The 16842-nt window shown below is 38.5% G+C and overlaps 1 protein-coding gene across 1 annotated transcript; it reads right to left on the reverse strand.

The window, feature by feature from the left end:
* Window positions 1-4931: 4931 nt before the first annotated feature.
* Window positions 4932-11792, reverse strand: LOC120634728 (pro-resilin-like). Its single transcript, XM_039905502.1, has 6 exons — window positions 11787-11792; window positions 10900-10961; window positions 9968-10105; window positions 7547-7652; window positions 6113-6247; window positions 4932-5090 (listed from the first exon to the last, which is right to left on the reverse strand). Exons 1-6 carry the CDS (start codon window positions 11790-11792, stop codon window positions 4932-4934), a joined length of 606 nt encoding a protein of 201 aa, XP_039761436.1.
* Between the last annotated feature and the right edge of the window lie 5050 nt (window positions 11793-16842).

The following is a 16842-nucleotide window of genomic DNA, read 5'->3' on the forward strand; positions in this document are numbered from 1 at the left end:
CGGAGTTATGGTGTAAAATCGTCAATCACTTTCATCCTCACTTCCAAAGGAACCGAGCTTAATGTCGGGATAAAAAGTATCCTATATTACTTCTAACACTTCCAAGAATATGTGTACAAAATTTCATGAGGAACGGTTAAGTAGTTTTTGCGTGAAAGCGTAACAAACAAACTTACATTGACATTTATAATATTAAGTAGGGATAGGGATAGTAGGGATATATATATAGATATATATACAAGAACTGCTCGTTTAAAGATATAAGGTCGGAAACCTACCATACTTTACGACTTTGATTGCCTGGAGGATATCGATACTTATATGTACAGATAAGGCTGCAAAATTTTGCCTTCTACCTTAACTTTTATATTAAATTGTATTTGCAATTTTTTTTCATTCTCTGTGGTGTAGGTAAATTGAAAGTGCATTCATTCGTTCATTCATTCAACCCATAATTAGGTGGGGTTAGGCAGTTTGCCGTTTTCCACCCCGTGCCTTGGTGAGCACGTCAAGCTGTCGGTCTCAGTTCTAGACAAATATTGGCTCATATCACTAATAACTATTGTTTGCCATCGATTAAGAGTTACGCAATCAAAATGATCGTGACCGTTCAATCGGAGAACAAATATTACGGCAAGTATCAAATCGTCTTAATTCACTAAACAATATTTATCATCATCATCGTCCTTAGAACATCAATTACGACGGCCGATTGGCGCAGTGGGCAGTGTTCCTGCTTTCTGAGTCCAAGTCCAGTCCAAGGCCGTGGGTGGTGGTGGCCGTGGTGGCCCACAACTAGAAAATGTTTGTGTGATGAACATGAATGTTTCTCAGTGTCTAGGTGTTTATCTCTATATTATAAGTATTTATGTTTATTATTCATTAAAATATTCATCAGTCGTCTTAGTACCCATAACACAAGCTACGCTTGCCTCGGGGCTAGATGGTGAAAGCGATCCTGCGGTGTCTCGGTATGGCGTAGACGGTTCCGCTGGGTTTTAGTGGGTATTCTGGTCTCGTGTCGGCGAGTCCCACATGCCCTTCCGGAAACAGATTAGATTATTTCTTACCTGTCTCCGGGAGGGATGCGTCAATGCATTTCCCAGTAAAAAAAAAAAGGTGCTAGATGGTGATGCGTGTATTGTCTTAGTATATTTATTTATTTATCTAACTAATCCACTGCCAGCAGTGTGCCCAGGTACAGGCCTCCTCATGGGATAAAGGGGTTTGGAGCATAGAGCATAGTGCTCAAATGCGTACATAATTAGAAACGAATTATCGATCTAACAACGATGTTTTTTATGTTGTTTTAAATGAAATGTAATATTATATTATTATTATTATTATATAGTAGACTAAGCAGCTTTCGCTGATGCGTCTATATCATTTCTTGCGCTCTTTGTCTTTTTGATGTTTATCCAGTCTATTCTTAAACTGATTCAGTGATTCTGCAGTCACTTCATCTTCAGGCAAGGCATTCTTCTCTACTCTTTTTTGAAAATATTTCCTCAAAATTTGGAATGTTGTAATACTTATTAATAACCAAAAGATCACCCGGCACAAAGTCACAGAGGAGAAACGGAAGAGTCAACGTCAGAGTCAAAGCTTCTAAGAAGCAAGAAAAATTTATAACTATGAATTTTGGTAGGGTTGTTACAGGAGGATTCAATTTAATAAACAATAGGTCAACAAGATGGCAAAGTTTTTGTGATTGCCTAGTTTAAATCCCGAGCTAGTGAAGGATTCGAGCTAGGAAGAATTTGGTAAATCAGAATCCTGAGCCTAGTGAGGCATTCCAATGCACAATAAACAAAAAACTTTGCTATCGCGTGATACATACAACTTTTCACTTCAATAGCGAGAAAATATATAAAAGCAATATTTATTAAAACATTAATTACAGTATAGCATTTTCTTGTATGCCTTTGGTTGCCTGGAAGAGATCGCTATTTAACGATAAGGCCGCCAAATTGTACGTTCTACCTTATTGTGCTGTTTTAATTGTATCTCTGTAAATTTTCTCTGTGGTGTATTCATTCATTAATTCATTCATTAAGTTATTTTTACATTTAGGTACATACTTACTCATTTAAAATTACCTATTAATTTAAATTTGGAGATTTTTTTGCGAACACTATATTAATAAATATTTACAGTTCTTCTCGTTCTGTTCCTTGGCCTTTTCCGCACTTGGTTGGTCTGGGACCGTCCGTTGTACGCATCTTATATTTACAGTTGATAATAAGTCTAAATAACATCCGATCCGATTCGATCCGATGTAGAGGAGTAGCAGAGCAACGCGAAGCATACCTTGGCTCCCCGGCATCACTCCCTGAAGCACTTGGCGACCTGGGCGGCCTGCTAAGCTTCTTGAGTGAGCTCGGCTGGCTGGAGTGACCCAACGGGGAGCTGTACCAGTGGCACTACGTATAACGGAAGGTTCCAGCCGACCAAGAGCGCAGACAAGCCCAGAGAGAGAAGAGAAGAAGGGAGAATAAATAAATAAATAAATATACTACGACAATACACACATCGCCACCTAGCCCCAAAGTAAGCGTAGCTTGTGTTATGGGTACTAAGATAGCTGATGAATATTTTTTTATGAATATAATACACATAAATACTTATAATATACAGATAAACACCCAGACACTGAAAAACATACATGCTCATCACACAAACATTTTCCAGTTGTGGGAATCGAACCCACGACCTTGGACTCAGAAAGCAGGGTCGCTGCCCACTGCGCTACCCGGCCGTCAAAAGAAGTCAAGAGAACTCTAAATAAAGTGCAGATCATTAATAAAAAAATCAAGTAAGTAATTCTTCTTCTTAGTCGTTTCAGTCTTGACAGGTCGTCATCTCGGTGTTGTGGCTCGCTTTACAAAACTTCGCCACTCTTCTCTAACGGTTGCCTTTCTTGCGCATTCATGTAGAGGAGCCTCGATTGTAGTCTTCACTTGGTCCGTCCATCTCATCGGTGATCTTCCGCGTGCTCTGGTACCTTCTACTTTACCTTGAACCACAAGTCGCTCAATGGACACGTTATTACGCCTGGACACGTGACCGAAGAAACTAAGTAATAAAAAACCGTATTTAAATTATTAAATTACTATCATCAACATTAAATTATATGAAAATACGACGCACGACGTGTACTGTGGCCCTTGAGCTTGAGCACAGGCCGAGCCGGTATAAACCGATTTCCCTCCGTACGCGACGTAGCGCCTGTGCTCACACACACACGCGCCTCAAGCTTGTAGTAATGTACCTATCGTAGCGCGCTTGTATGAAGCTTTGCCTCTGTTCCGTTTTTCCTCTGTGACAAAGTAGTTGTTATATTCTGTGGTTAAATTGCTAATGTTCTAAAAGAGCAAGTGTTAGTGCTTACCGGCGACTCAGAAGAATCTGCCTTCCGGCAGACGGAATTTACGTCTCCAAAGTGCTTATAGAGTAAGTCTACTAGAAATAAATTTTGGCTTTTTTTTACTTGAAAACTTCAACTTTGACCACCAAAACTATCAAGGTATATAAATGCAAAAACCGTTTATGAGTAGGTAGGTATTCAAAGTTATATACGAAGACTAGCAGACCCCAGCGCCATCGGGCTGATTTGTGAATCTAAACCATCCAGGGTGCCACCCAAACGCATACCAAAAAATTCATTCAAATCGGTCCAGCCGTTTAAGAGGAGTTCAGTGACATACACACGCACACAAAAAATATATATATAAAGATACTAGCTGTACCCTGCCACGCTTCGCTGTGGCACATTGGATGGTTGAGAAAGATAGGTAAAAACAATCCTTGATGCGTATTATATATCATGCTAAAATTTCAACTCGATCGGTGCAGAACTTTTTGAGTTTTTGAAGCGTACACAACAAACCGACATAACATTTTTATATATATAGATATAAATGCAAACACAAATTAGGTATGAACAGACATAATTTAATTTGAAAATAAAACTAAATTTGAAAGTACGAAAAGTACAATACGTAATTCTAAATATCAGACAAACAAAATTTATTTCAAAGAATGGGTAGTTATTTATAAAAATACCCACATATATTTTTGCTCCTTAAATAACTTAAAAAAATATATTAATGCAAGCGAATTTTTTATATGTATACTGAGTGACTATAGTTGGGAGTACAATGTTGGGAGTATCTCTACGTGATCAAATCAGAAATGAGGAGATCCGTAGAAGAACCAGAGTTACCGACATAGCTCAGCGAGTTGCAAAGCCGAAGTGGAAATGGGCGGGGCACATAGCTCGGAGAACCGATGGACGTTGGGGTTCCAAGGTGTTGGAATGGCGACCCCGCACAGGTAAACGCAGTGTTGATCGGCCCCCAACGAGGTGGACAGACGACATCAAACGAGTGGCTGGGAGCCGCTGGAAACAAGCGGCCCAGGACCGTGGACTTTGGAACTCTCTACAAAAGACCTATGTCCAGCGGTGGACTTCAATCGGTTGAAGTGATGATTGATTGAATAACAGGATGAATAGAATACGCACTCAGAATGCAGTCATTAAAAGAATTAAAAACATACAGAAACCGTGTACACGACCATAAATGAAGCATCAAGAACCACTTCATTTGCGTAGTGTTTCTCAAACAGACAGTTAGTCACTGCATATCCTTTAGCAGTTGACAATAATCCTTTTACCTCAAATGTTCTAAACATTTACCGTGGGGAAAATGGGAAAGTTTGTGAGCTAGCAACATTTTGCGGATGTGAAGTGAGACTTGCGCGGGTTTCACTGTTTTTGGACACAATGCACTGCATGCAATAACAACTGAATGATGATTCTGTATTTTCGTAATTCTGTGCAATCAGTATTATGTATTTCCAATATTCTATTAAAATTATATAAAATAAGTGAAAATTGCATTAAATAATACAATAAGCCATATTCTGAGTCAATAGCCACGGGCGTCGTGTCCAGCGCTCTGGTATCCGTTGGCATGGCTACGGGTGCTGGCGTTGGTGTCGTACCCTCCGGAGCGGGTGAGGTCCTCGGAATCCTGGTAGCTCACCTGGGGTTTGAAGCCACGCTCGTCAGCTTCGTAGCTTACGGTCTGTAATTAAGTTTATGTTAGATTTAATTAAAAAAAGTAATCCTATTTTATAAATGTAATTGAAATAATTCCTATCTCTATCCCTACTAATATTATAAATGTCAATGTAAGTTTGTTTGTTATGCTTTCACGCAAAAACTACTAAACCGATCCTCATGAAACTTTGTACACATATTTTTGGAAGTATTAGAAGTAACATAGGATACTTTTTATCCCGACATTAAGCTCAGTTCCTTTGGGAGAGGTGATGAAAGCGTTTAACGATTTTACAACATAACTCCGACAAATGACAACCGATTTAAATAATTATTTTTGTACTATAGAGGTTATAATATGTGTTTTATTTGCCCAAACTTTGTGTAGATCTGATGAATGTGGTTGGAGATAGAGGACAGAACTCCTCAGCGGTCAGCAGCAAACCCCTCATTTAAGGCTTAGCGATACTGAATATATAATTCCTGCCACATTTATGAGGACTTCAGTGCTAGGACTAAAAAAAAATGTTAGAAATATTCTTCGTTAACCTTTAGCATATGAATCAACTAACAATGCGATTTCGATTCTTCCTGTAACGATTACTATTCTTTGTAAGTGATAGGAGCTAAGACTGACCAGACAGTTATTTTAAGATATTGTTACCAAGTGATTTGAAAAATTACTTTTTAAAAACTACACCAGTTTTTTTTCTAAGAATTCCAAATTTTAATTTAAATGCCACATAAAAAAAAAGCAACAAACGCAGACGAAGTCGCGGGCAACAGCTAGTATCTTATAAATGTAGTAACATAAATTGGTCCGCTCCGCTTTCATCTTATATGAGATTGCTAAATTGTTATATGATGTTGGAAAAGAGCAACTGCTGAGTTTATTGCCGGCTTCTTCTCGGTAGAATCTGCCTTCCGAACCGGTGGTAGAGTCACTACAAAATACGTACTTGACATTCCAAAAGAGGTTACAGTGGGCTTACTTGAAATAAATTATTTAGTTTTTGTTTTAATTTATGGCTCAAACTTCCCACGTACCTGTTTCCTGCCATCAGGTAGCACCACGTGGTATTCCCCCTGGGCCTTCTCCTCGAGACGTTCCTCGTGGTGGCCGAAGTCAGTGCCCTCGTTGAAGTCGGTCACCATGTAGCCAAAGTTGTAGTTTGCTGGCTCCTGTACACAGAATCCGTCATCAGAATCATCATCATGTCAACCAATCGACGTACACAGCTGGACAGGTCTTTTGTAGGGAGTTCCTCAATACACGGTCCTGGGCCGCTTGCCTCCAGCGGCTCCCAGCGACTCGCCTGATGTCATCCGTCCACCTCGTTGGGGGCCTATGCTGCGTTTACCGGTGCGGGGTCGCCATTCCAGCACCTTAAGACCCCAACGTCCATCGGTTCTCCGAGCTATGTGCCCTGCCCATTGAAACTTCAGCTTCGCGACTCGCTGAGCTATGTCGGTAACTCTAGTTCTTCTTCGGATCACCTCGTTTCTGAGTTGATCACGTAGAGATAATCCTAGCATAGCTCTCTCCATCGCCCGCTGAGTGAATCTGACCGTGTCTCAGTTCCGTAAGTCATCACTGGCAACACGCACAGAATCGGTGCTAATATCAAATAGGATATTACGGTAAGAAAAACATAAGCTTTGAAGGAGCATTGTTGAATGTATAATAAATTACCTAACGACATTAAAATAGAACAAAATTTTCAATATACTTATTTTTCATTTTTTTACCATGTCCGAGCATAAATAAATAAATATACTACGACAATACACACACCGCTATCTAGCCCCAAAGTAAGCGTAGCTTGTGTTATGGGTACTAAGACGACTGATGAATATTTTTATGAATAATATACATATATACTTAGAATATACATATAAACACCCAGACACTGACAAACATTCATGCTCATCACACAAACATTTTCCAGTTGTGGGAATCGAACCCACGGCCAGGGACTCAGAAAGCAGGGTTGCTGCAAACTGCGCCAATCGGCCGTCTAAAAAAACATCTATGTATCTATCTATATATATATATATATAAAAGAGAAAGTGTGTGGGTATGTTCCGTATAGGCTCCGAAACGGCTGGACCGATTTCAATGAAACTTTCAGGGAATCTCCGGATTGACCGGCGAGTAATCCTGTAAAGTTTGGTTACGATCAGAGCACTCCTATTTTTGAATTGTCAAACTGCCAAATACAGCTTTTATTTACTATGATGATATTCTATTGTTGGGTGTACATGTGTGTAGATAATGATTTTCACCCGCTCGAGAAGAGAATATGAGGGAATGAATACGGAGAGAAATAAATGATTTTATATATTATGAGACTTAAATTAAAAATTTAATGATGTAAGTTTATTGTTTAAATAAAATAAAGCAAAATGTAGCCCGGCGAAGCGGGCTGGGTACGCTAGTATGAAATAAAATAAGCATATGAGTATGTATTTAGTACAAACCGGTATAGCGTCGATGTCGTTCCTTCCGTATGCAGCAGAGTTGTCATTGTAACCCTCACTACCTGAACCCAACCTTCCCTGGGCAGAGTGATCGTGTGAACCGCCCCTGAAAGATAGACTTAATCGATGTTACCCAGTTGTATATCCACACTAGAACATATTTTGAGTTGTAGAAGAGCTTTTTGTGACGGAGCTTTTTGTGACGGAGCTTTTTATGACGGAGCTTATTGTGACGGAGCTTTTTGGGCCGGAACTTTTAGTGACGGAGCTTTTTGTGACGGAACTTTTTGTGACGGAACTTTTTGTGACGGAGCTTTTTGTGACGGAGCTTTTCCGTTGAAGTACTACCACCGTGCTTATTTCTGCCGCTTAGCAGCATTGTTGCAATGCCGTGGTTGCAATTGTAATGTTAGTTTCTGATCTTTTTCTGGCCTGGTCTGATCAGGTCTTTTTGTGACAGAGCTCGTCCAGGGAAGTACTTGTTTATTTGTAATTTCAGGCACATGAGGCTTAACACCTTTTTTTTTTGATGACGCTTCCTAGAAGATACCCTATTTTCCCGGGAGAATCGGGCTATGTGGGATTTTTGCCCGCTGAAACCCCCTCCGTAGCGACCGTAGCTAGCCTCAGTACATAATGGGAGGCTCCGGGATCTCCTAGGAATGCGCCGGTGGATATTGCATAGAAGCAGGCATTGCTTTGCGGAAATCCATAATATATTATGAAAATTAAGCCTAATTTGCTATACTCCGCGAACATCAGGAGAATATGTATGGTGTAATTTCTTCAATCCTTATACTCCACACCAAACAGATCTTCGGCAATGTACCCTCTCTGGTGGAGGCTCCGACGCCTCAAATTGATGGACGCAGGGCGGTGTCCTTGCATGCCCTGTGAAGTGTTGCTCTGTGTATAGGCGGACCACCTTCAGCTTAGTCCGTCAATGACTACTAAAAAAATAAACATGTCTGCCTCAACGGCCATCGGTTCTACCGCAGGCATGAGACGCCCGCTGCCAGTTTAGCCTGCTTATTCTTTAGGACCTTCAGTTTTTCTACTTTTGCTTCACAACGGCAGCAGAGATTTTTTTCTACTTGTAGAAAGAACAGAATGTTTAATTTCGCCCACAGCTTTATGAACTCTCAGAGCACTGCCGCATATGTGGAAATAATATCCAAATAGTAAACGGGGGTAAACTTCTCCTAATCCCTATTGCCTTGCTTTGACAGGTGGACACGTAAATTTTATCCCTTGTTTTATCAGGGGATATAATCGGGGGATAAAATTTAACAATTATATCCCCCGATTATATCCCCTGATATAATCGAGGCTTCCCTGGTTTCACGAGCTAGTCAGGAGAAGAAAAAAGTATTATGAAGATCAATTTTCTCGTGTTATCCCATAGAAGTAGGACGACAAAACGGTAGATATAATCATGTCGCCCAGCGCATGTTAGCCCTTCTGGTAAAAACTGAGTTTTTTTTTATTCTACTACCAGGTAATCCTTGACTGCAATCTCACCCTAGTTATTGATGATGCAGTCTAAGATGGTAGCGGGCTAGCCTATTTTCATATGGCCTTAGGGGGTATGGCAGTTATATGAAACCGATACTCCTAATCGGGTTCTATGCGTATCGTACCGGATAGCTAAAACACTTGGCGGAAAATGTAAGTTTGTTTGTTACACTTTCACGCAAAAACTACTCAACGGATTCTCATGAAACTTTGTACACATATTCTTGGAAGTGTTAGAAGTAATATAGAATACTTTTTATCCCGACAGTAAGCTCGGTTCCTTTGGGAGTGGGGATGAAAGTGTTTGGCGATTTTACACCATAACTCCGACAAATTATAACCGACTAGCTGTTGCCCGCGACTTCGTCTGCGTTTGTTTTTGTTTTTAGAAAGACATGTGGCATTCAATTTAGGTGTAATTCTACTGAAATTTTTAAGTTGTGTATTCTTATATAAGAAAAGTAAGTGAGTAAGTAATTATTTGAATCGGTTATCATTTGACGGCGTTTTGTCGTACCCTCTCCCAAAAGAACTGAGCTTAATTTTGGGATAAAAAGCATCCTATATTACTTCTAATACCTTTAGGAATATGTGTACAAAATTTCATGATGATCGGTTCAGTAGTTTTTGCATGAAAGCGTAACAAACAAACTTACATTCACATTTATAATATTAGTAGGGATTTAAATAATTATTTATGTACTATATATATATATGTGTTTAATTTTGCCCAAACTTTTTCTAGATCTGATGAATGTGGTTGAAGATAGAGGACAGAACGCATCAGTGGACAGCAGCAAACCCCTCATTTAAGGCTTAGCAATACTGAATACTTTAAAAACAAAATCAAACGCAGACGAAGTCGCGGCAAACAGTTAGTTTAGAATAAGGTTGTTTTTGAATTACCTGGAGAAGCTGCTGCTAAGTCCACGTCCTGGCTCCAGATTCCTGGCTGCAATAACTTGAGGTGCCCCTGGGAAAGGTACAGCCTGAGGGCCCTGGGGATATCCGGTGTTGCGACTCGATGGTGGAGGTGGAAGGTAGCTGATGAGGAATGAACTAATTAATCATTTCTTTAAATTTACATACAATCTATCTATTTTGTAATGAGGCCCGCTTCAGCGGATGCACTTCGACCCTCCAGGATCTTTTGTGCTCGCCCCGTCCTTGTATCCCCCTCACCCTAAATAGCTTCAAAAATCCACTCTAAGAGTTTGATTGAAGCTTTTAGGTTGGAGGTACAGTAACCCTCTGGTTGTGGATAGGCCACCCCCAAGAGGCCCAACCGCTTTCTAGCCAATCCGTCGCATTCACAAAGCAAATGTTCCATGGACTCGACGTCCTCGTTGCAGGCCCTACATGGTAGGGTCATCAATTATGCCCATTTTGAGCAGCATGGACCCTGTGCCAAAGTGTCCTGTTATGGCCGCTATGGCGTATCTTGCCTGTCTCCTAATCAGTCTGTTAATCTTGTTTGGAAAACAAGCTCCAATTGCGCCCAAGAATTTTCTTGGAGTGCCTTAGACACGTTGTAATTTACATACAATGTTCCGAACTAAATTGGGGCATTGGTGGGAGCTCGACTTCACTTTCTAAGTTATATGCATTTTAAGTAATTAAAATATCACTTGCTTTAACGGTGAAGGATATCGTGAGGAATCCTGCAAGCCTGAGATTTCTACATAATGTTCTCAAAGGTGTGTGGAGTCCACCAATCCGCATTAGTCCAGCGTGGTGGCTTTCGGCCTTAACCCCTTCTCATTGTGGGAGGAGACCTATGCCCTGTAGTGGGCCTGTAATGGGTTGATATGATGATGATGTTTATATTAGTTAATTACCTGTTAGATGGTGGAAGTTCAGCCATTGCAAACGCAGCAAACATAATTATGACAAATAAACACTGAAATAAAAAAAAAGATTGTTCATCTTGTGTTTACGGTTTAAGCGGTTCCTTAATTCAATTTGAAAATGAAAATATTAATACAAAAATTGAACAATTGTGGTTTCACAAAAAATGCCACATAAACAGTTTTCCTGGCCGATCAATCTCCAGATATTTTCCAACTACGCGGGAGATATAACAGTCAAAGTCAAATATTTCTTTATTCAAATAGGCACACAGATGGCACTTTTGATGCGTACGTTACATGTAAAATATGACATAGAAGTGAGTTAAAGGCGATAACTAAGTTCGTTAACTTATAACTAAAGCTATGAAGGTTACAAACACGCCCTGGTCTATATCGCCTCTGGTATAGTGTATAAGTTTGTGTGCAAACACAGGTGCACTCTATATTCCCTCACAACCATAGTCCGATGGGCCGGTAATCTGACACAACCGTAAAGAGGTCAGGTGCAGGAGCGACAGCTTAACATGCTCTCTCGGGTACGGACTCACCACTAATTTCTTAACTTATTTATAGTCCCGGGCCGGAAAACTTAGAACCTTGTGATCTGCAGCCGAACCTGCTCACCAACGACCAACGAGGCAGTGGAACATCCGTATATCCACTTGTAACGAAATTACGAAATACTGTTGAACGTCCTCGTCCGCTTTTACAATCCCGTGGGTTTCGATTATTTTCCTGGGATAAAAAATTACAAAGCATATGTTACACTCCATCGTTCTAATAAGCCATGCTGGTGGGCTCTGTTCTGTGCCCAGCAGTGGGAAACTGTTAGCCTGATGATGATGATGTTTAATATCCATAAATATACAGCTTACCTTCATCTTAAAAAACGAAAAACACTGCACAGCGAAGTAATAGAGTAGGCAAAATGCAACAATGATGCGATCGTTCTAGTTTTAGGTTCTTTTATACTTCGCCAAAGCTCATCTTTGGGTAGGGGATGAAAAATTGCGTCTCATTAGCAACATAATAGATGTGCTTTCAAGGTAGATGCGACTCGTCGGACCAAAAGATACGTGGAGTCGAAAGTTCAGTGTTGAAATTAAAAATGTTTGTATCATAATAATTTAGTTACTTACTATAAAGATCCGTTATATATTTAGGATTCTATTGTTTTGTTTAAATTAAAGTATAGTTTGATGGCTGATTGGCACAGTGGGCAGCGACTCTGCTTAATGAGTCCAAGGCTGTGGATTCGATTCCCACAACTAGAAAAATGCAACATTAAGGTTTTTCAGTGTCTGGGCGTTTATTCTATATATTATAAGCATTTATGTAATATTATTTATAACACAAGCAACGCTTATTTTGGGGCTGGATGGCGTTGTGTGTATTGTCGTAGTATATTTATTTAGTTGTATACGTATTGTAAGATATAATGTTTTAAAATTAAGACATTACTTACCGAACCTCATTAAGGAGTCAAACCTAACTGATTTCAATCGAGGTCTTATACCACGAACAATATAGAATATGAATAATGAATAAATATAGGTAGAGAGATGAAATTTACACAGTATGTTTAATGTCTTCTGCCGCTATAAGAACAAATAATATTTTTTTTAACAAAAGGGGCTTAGGGTTCGTTGCGATCGTTGCTGTCACACGTCACTTTGTATTTTTTTTTTTGATCAAAGTCCGCGAGCTTTACGCCTGTCGTAAGTATTGGATAGCAGCACTTTGCGGAATTCCATGATATATTATGAAAATAAAGCCTACATCTCCTGAGGATGCTCGTAAACACGTGCGGAAAGGGTACATTGCCGATGATCTGTTTGGTGTGGAGTATAAAAATTGAGATATTATAAATTACACCATTCAGATTCTCCTGCTTTTCGCGAAGTATAGCAAATTAAGGTTAATTCTCATAGCATTTCGTAAAGCTGTTGTGAGATACGTAATCAAAAAAATTTTAAAAAGTCATCCTTCATGTAGGCGATCGGTGAAAAATTGTATTGTGACGACTCCCAGTACTCCACTGTTCTACATCGAGGGTGTAGGACTGTACGTAAGTTTGTACGTGTAGTGAGATCATCAGTGTTTGCTTTGTTTTTCGGTAAGGTCACCTCATACTTGATCATACTCAACGATTGATCTTGCTCCCATTATTACGTTTTAATTTTTTTTATTTATTTTTTGTCGACTGGCGCTGTATACTTTGATCTTACAAATGTGACTTGCCGGGTTCGATTCCCAGCGGGGGCGAGTTCGAAATTCCGTACCGACAAGTTTCGCCAAGCGTTTTAGCTTTCCGTCCGTTCCTAACTATTAATTGAAATGCGAAAGTTGTTTGCCCTTCCATCACGCACAAAACATTGAATCAATTAGTTTTTGGCAGAGAGTTAGTTGAAAGGACGGAGTAATATAGGCTACTTTTTATCCTAGGAAAATAAACGGTTCCCAACAGTTTTGCGTGGCGATGTGTGATGGTGATAGCAAAAAGAGCACCCCGCTAATTGTATACGCTGTGTTGTATTTTATCCCACTTTACTGCACTTAGCGGTGATAGCCCAGTGGTTAGGACTTGGCTTCACTATCGGAGGACCGAGTTCGAATTACGCATCTCTTACTTGTCTAAGTTATATGGATTTTATGTTAAGTATTAAAATAGCACTAGCTTCAACGATGAAGGAAAACATCGTGAGGAAACCTGCATGCCTAAGAGTTCTCCATAACGTTCTCAAAGGAGTGTGAAGTCCACCAATACGCACTGGGCCACCGTGGTGGACTACGGCCCAAACCCTTCTCATTGTGGGAGGAGACCCGTGTCTGGTAATGGGTTTACATGATTGGTGTGCAATAAAAGAGTAATGTGCAATAAATGGTAAATTTAAAGATGTTAGGATAATGACAGTTTTTAGCCAATACATATCCGAAAATTTTAATGATGTTCGCAAAAATATTTCTAAATTTAAGAGAAAATGTGACTGCAATAATTTGAACATTAGAAGCAAAAATAAACTTGCAGTGCAATATACTAGACTACATAAAATAAGTAATTCATTTAAAGGAAATTTTATACAATTTTACAATAAACTAACAGTTGATATCTCTGGAAAAGTTCAAAGTTTGTAGTAAACTTAAGCTTATAGAAAAGTCCTATTATAGTATTAAGAACTAGGTCAACGAGTAAAATGCTTTTGTTTTAAATTAATGCTCTAACTAGGTTGCTTCTTTACGAGTTTTAAGTGACACTGTGAGATGGTGAAAACAAAAGCAACCGGCTAGTTTGTTGCGGGCTTCTTCTTGGACCAGGGCGCGTTTGGAACCCTCGTAGCTTTGGTTTTAAGTTGACGAATTTAGTTATCGCCACCAACTCACTACTATGTTATATTTTAAATGTAATGTTCGCATAAAAAGTGTGCCTATACGCAAATATGTGCCTATTTGAATAAAGAAATATTTGACTTTGACTTTGTGTATTCGTTTCCTCTTAAACCAGAGTGCGTTTAGAAACCATAAGTGTTCACAAAGTTATCACCATCATCCTACCACCACTGTTTACCACTTAAACCTGATAATAATAATTGGCACCTAACCCAGAGCCTTTGCAGAGCTGTCGGAAATCCATGATATATTATCAAAATTAAGCTTAATTTGCGATACTCCGCGAAAAGCAGGAGAATCTGTGTGGTGTTATTTATAATTTCTTCAATCCTTATACTCCACACCAAACAGATCTTCGGCAATATACCCTCTACGCACCTTTTGCTCCGAAACCGGAGAAATTGTTAATTGTTCTTAACAATTATTCATTGTAAAGTCAACATCTCCTGAGGATGCTCCGGTTAAGGTAAGGGTCCGGTAAGGTATATAGAAAACATTCTAAGTGTTTACTTATGACAACCCTTTTGAAGATAAAAACCGACACGTGCATAGTACCTACGCTAAGTGACGCGTACCATCTAAAGTGACAGGACTCACATGATTTTAATTTTGCATGTGATGTTAGGGCTGTATGATTTCTATCATTAAAAACTATGACAATGGTTTACTCAAAAAATATTAGCATTTCGGTATCACAGGGAAGTCTCAGAGAGAGTAAATAATTTACCTCTAAAGCCTCTGAAGTATTTCAGTTTTCATTTACACGTTGTATAGTAATCTTCATGTATTAAATTGTTTTGATACATTCTTTAAAATTATCCAGGGTAAATATAATATTCAAAGTCAAAGTCAAATATTTCTTTATTCAAATAGGCACATAGATGGCACTTTTGATGCGTTATTATATACAAAATGTGTACATAGCAGTGAGTAGTGATGGCGATAACTACAATCGTAAACTTAAAACTAAAGCTACGAGGGTTCCAATCGCGCCCTGGTCTAAGAAGAAGCCCACAACAAACTTAGCCGGGTGTTCTTTTTGTTATCACCATCTCACATTGTCATTAGAAAATATTTAAGAAGCAACCTGGTTAGAGTAATTGTTTACACCCAATCTTTTTTATCGTTTACGTAATCCTTTATACTATAATAGGACTTTTCTATAAGCTTTCGCTTAATACAAACTTTGAACTTCTTTAGTGACATCCCCAAGATATCAACCGGTAATTTATTGTAAAATTGTATACAATTTCCTTTAAATGAATTGCTTATTTTGTGTAGTCTAGTGTACTGCACTGCAAGTTTATTTTTGCTTCTAACGTTCAAATTATTGCAGTCACATTTTCTTTTAAATTTTGATATATTTTTGTGAACATACATTAAATTTTCAAATATGTATTGGCTATAGAGTGTCATTATTTTAACATCTTTAAATTATATTACTATTACCTTAAGATCGTAGAGTTAAACGTAATCAGAGTAACAATTAATAAACTTCGTTGCTCTTGCTGAACAAGATTAGCAGCTGTGATCTTAATCGATTTATGACGCAGTGCTACAAAAATTTCAACTCAAAACCTTGCCTTATAACATATCCACATTTTCTGATCCCTAATTAAATTTTACGTCGGTTTCGTACGGTCATTATACAGTAGTAGCTTTCCTTTCGATAGTTTTTTCTTCACGGCATTATTCTAAACAGTTGTGTGCATTTAATTTTCGAAATTTGTGACTACGTGCGTTTTAATTGAAATAGTTTCGAAAATTATATTTTACGTTCAGAATACTGTTCTGAACTTTTATGAATATTTTTATGAACTTTTATGAACTTTTATGATATGGCCTATCACCAGTGGCGTGCATAAACTCGTACTGGAGATTTTCTTCATTTTATATCATCTGCATACCCTGTGCATACCCTCTATGCACGCCACTGCTTATCACCTCGCAAAAGTCTCAGCATTTTCTTCAGACTTAGATAAGAATTCAATAACAGATAATAAAATAATATTAAAATGAAATGGATGATATTCATTGTTAAGACAAAAAAAACAAAGAAATAGTAAAAGAAAAAAGTTATTAAAAATAGTTATTTTATTTGCAATTAAAATATTTCACATAATTTAAAGCGCATCTTACATACTATGAGGTACAATTTTTTTATACATTTTCAATTTGCTACAAAAAATAAATAATGAATATTTTCGGAAGTTGCTTACGACAAAACAAACTCTAGCTAAATGTTGTTATAATAATGACACAGAAACAATCCAAAGTAAAAATCAAACTTAGTTCAATGAGAATACGAACACATAAGTATGCGAAGAGAACGGAAAACACTGACATCGAAGTATGAGGTAATAAGTACACTCCGAATAAAGGAGAGATGCGAGCTTTGAAAAAAACTTTAATAGTAATTTTTGCTTAATTACAGGATAAAATGGCAATCATAGTAATAGGCTCTCTGTTTATAAAGGGTGGCATTTGTTTGTATGAGGCTTTGTGTCAAGAAGTACAAAAAAATAAGGCTAGTGTAGTTTTGAC

Source organism: Pararge aegeria, chromosome 25 (assembly GCF_905163445.1).
Source record: "Pararge aegeria chromosome 25, ilParAegt1.1, whole genome shotgun sequence".
NCBI lineage: Eukaryota > Metazoa > Arthropoda > Insecta > Lepidoptera > Nymphalidae > Pararge > Pararge aegeria.

What these genes read in the sequence shown, in the direction of transcription:
- LOC120634728 (XM_039905502.1), bottom strand. An exon ending in GAACTTCCACCATCTAACAG is followed by an intron (nt 10,106 to 10,899) that starts GTAATTAACTAA and finishes ATTCCTCATCAG; the next exon opens with CTACCTTCCACCTCCACCAT. An exon ending in ACGACATCGACGCTATACCG is followed by an intron (nt 6,248 to 7,546) that starts GTTTGTACTAAA and finishes TTCTGTGTACAG; the next exon opens with GAGCCAGCAAACTACAACTT.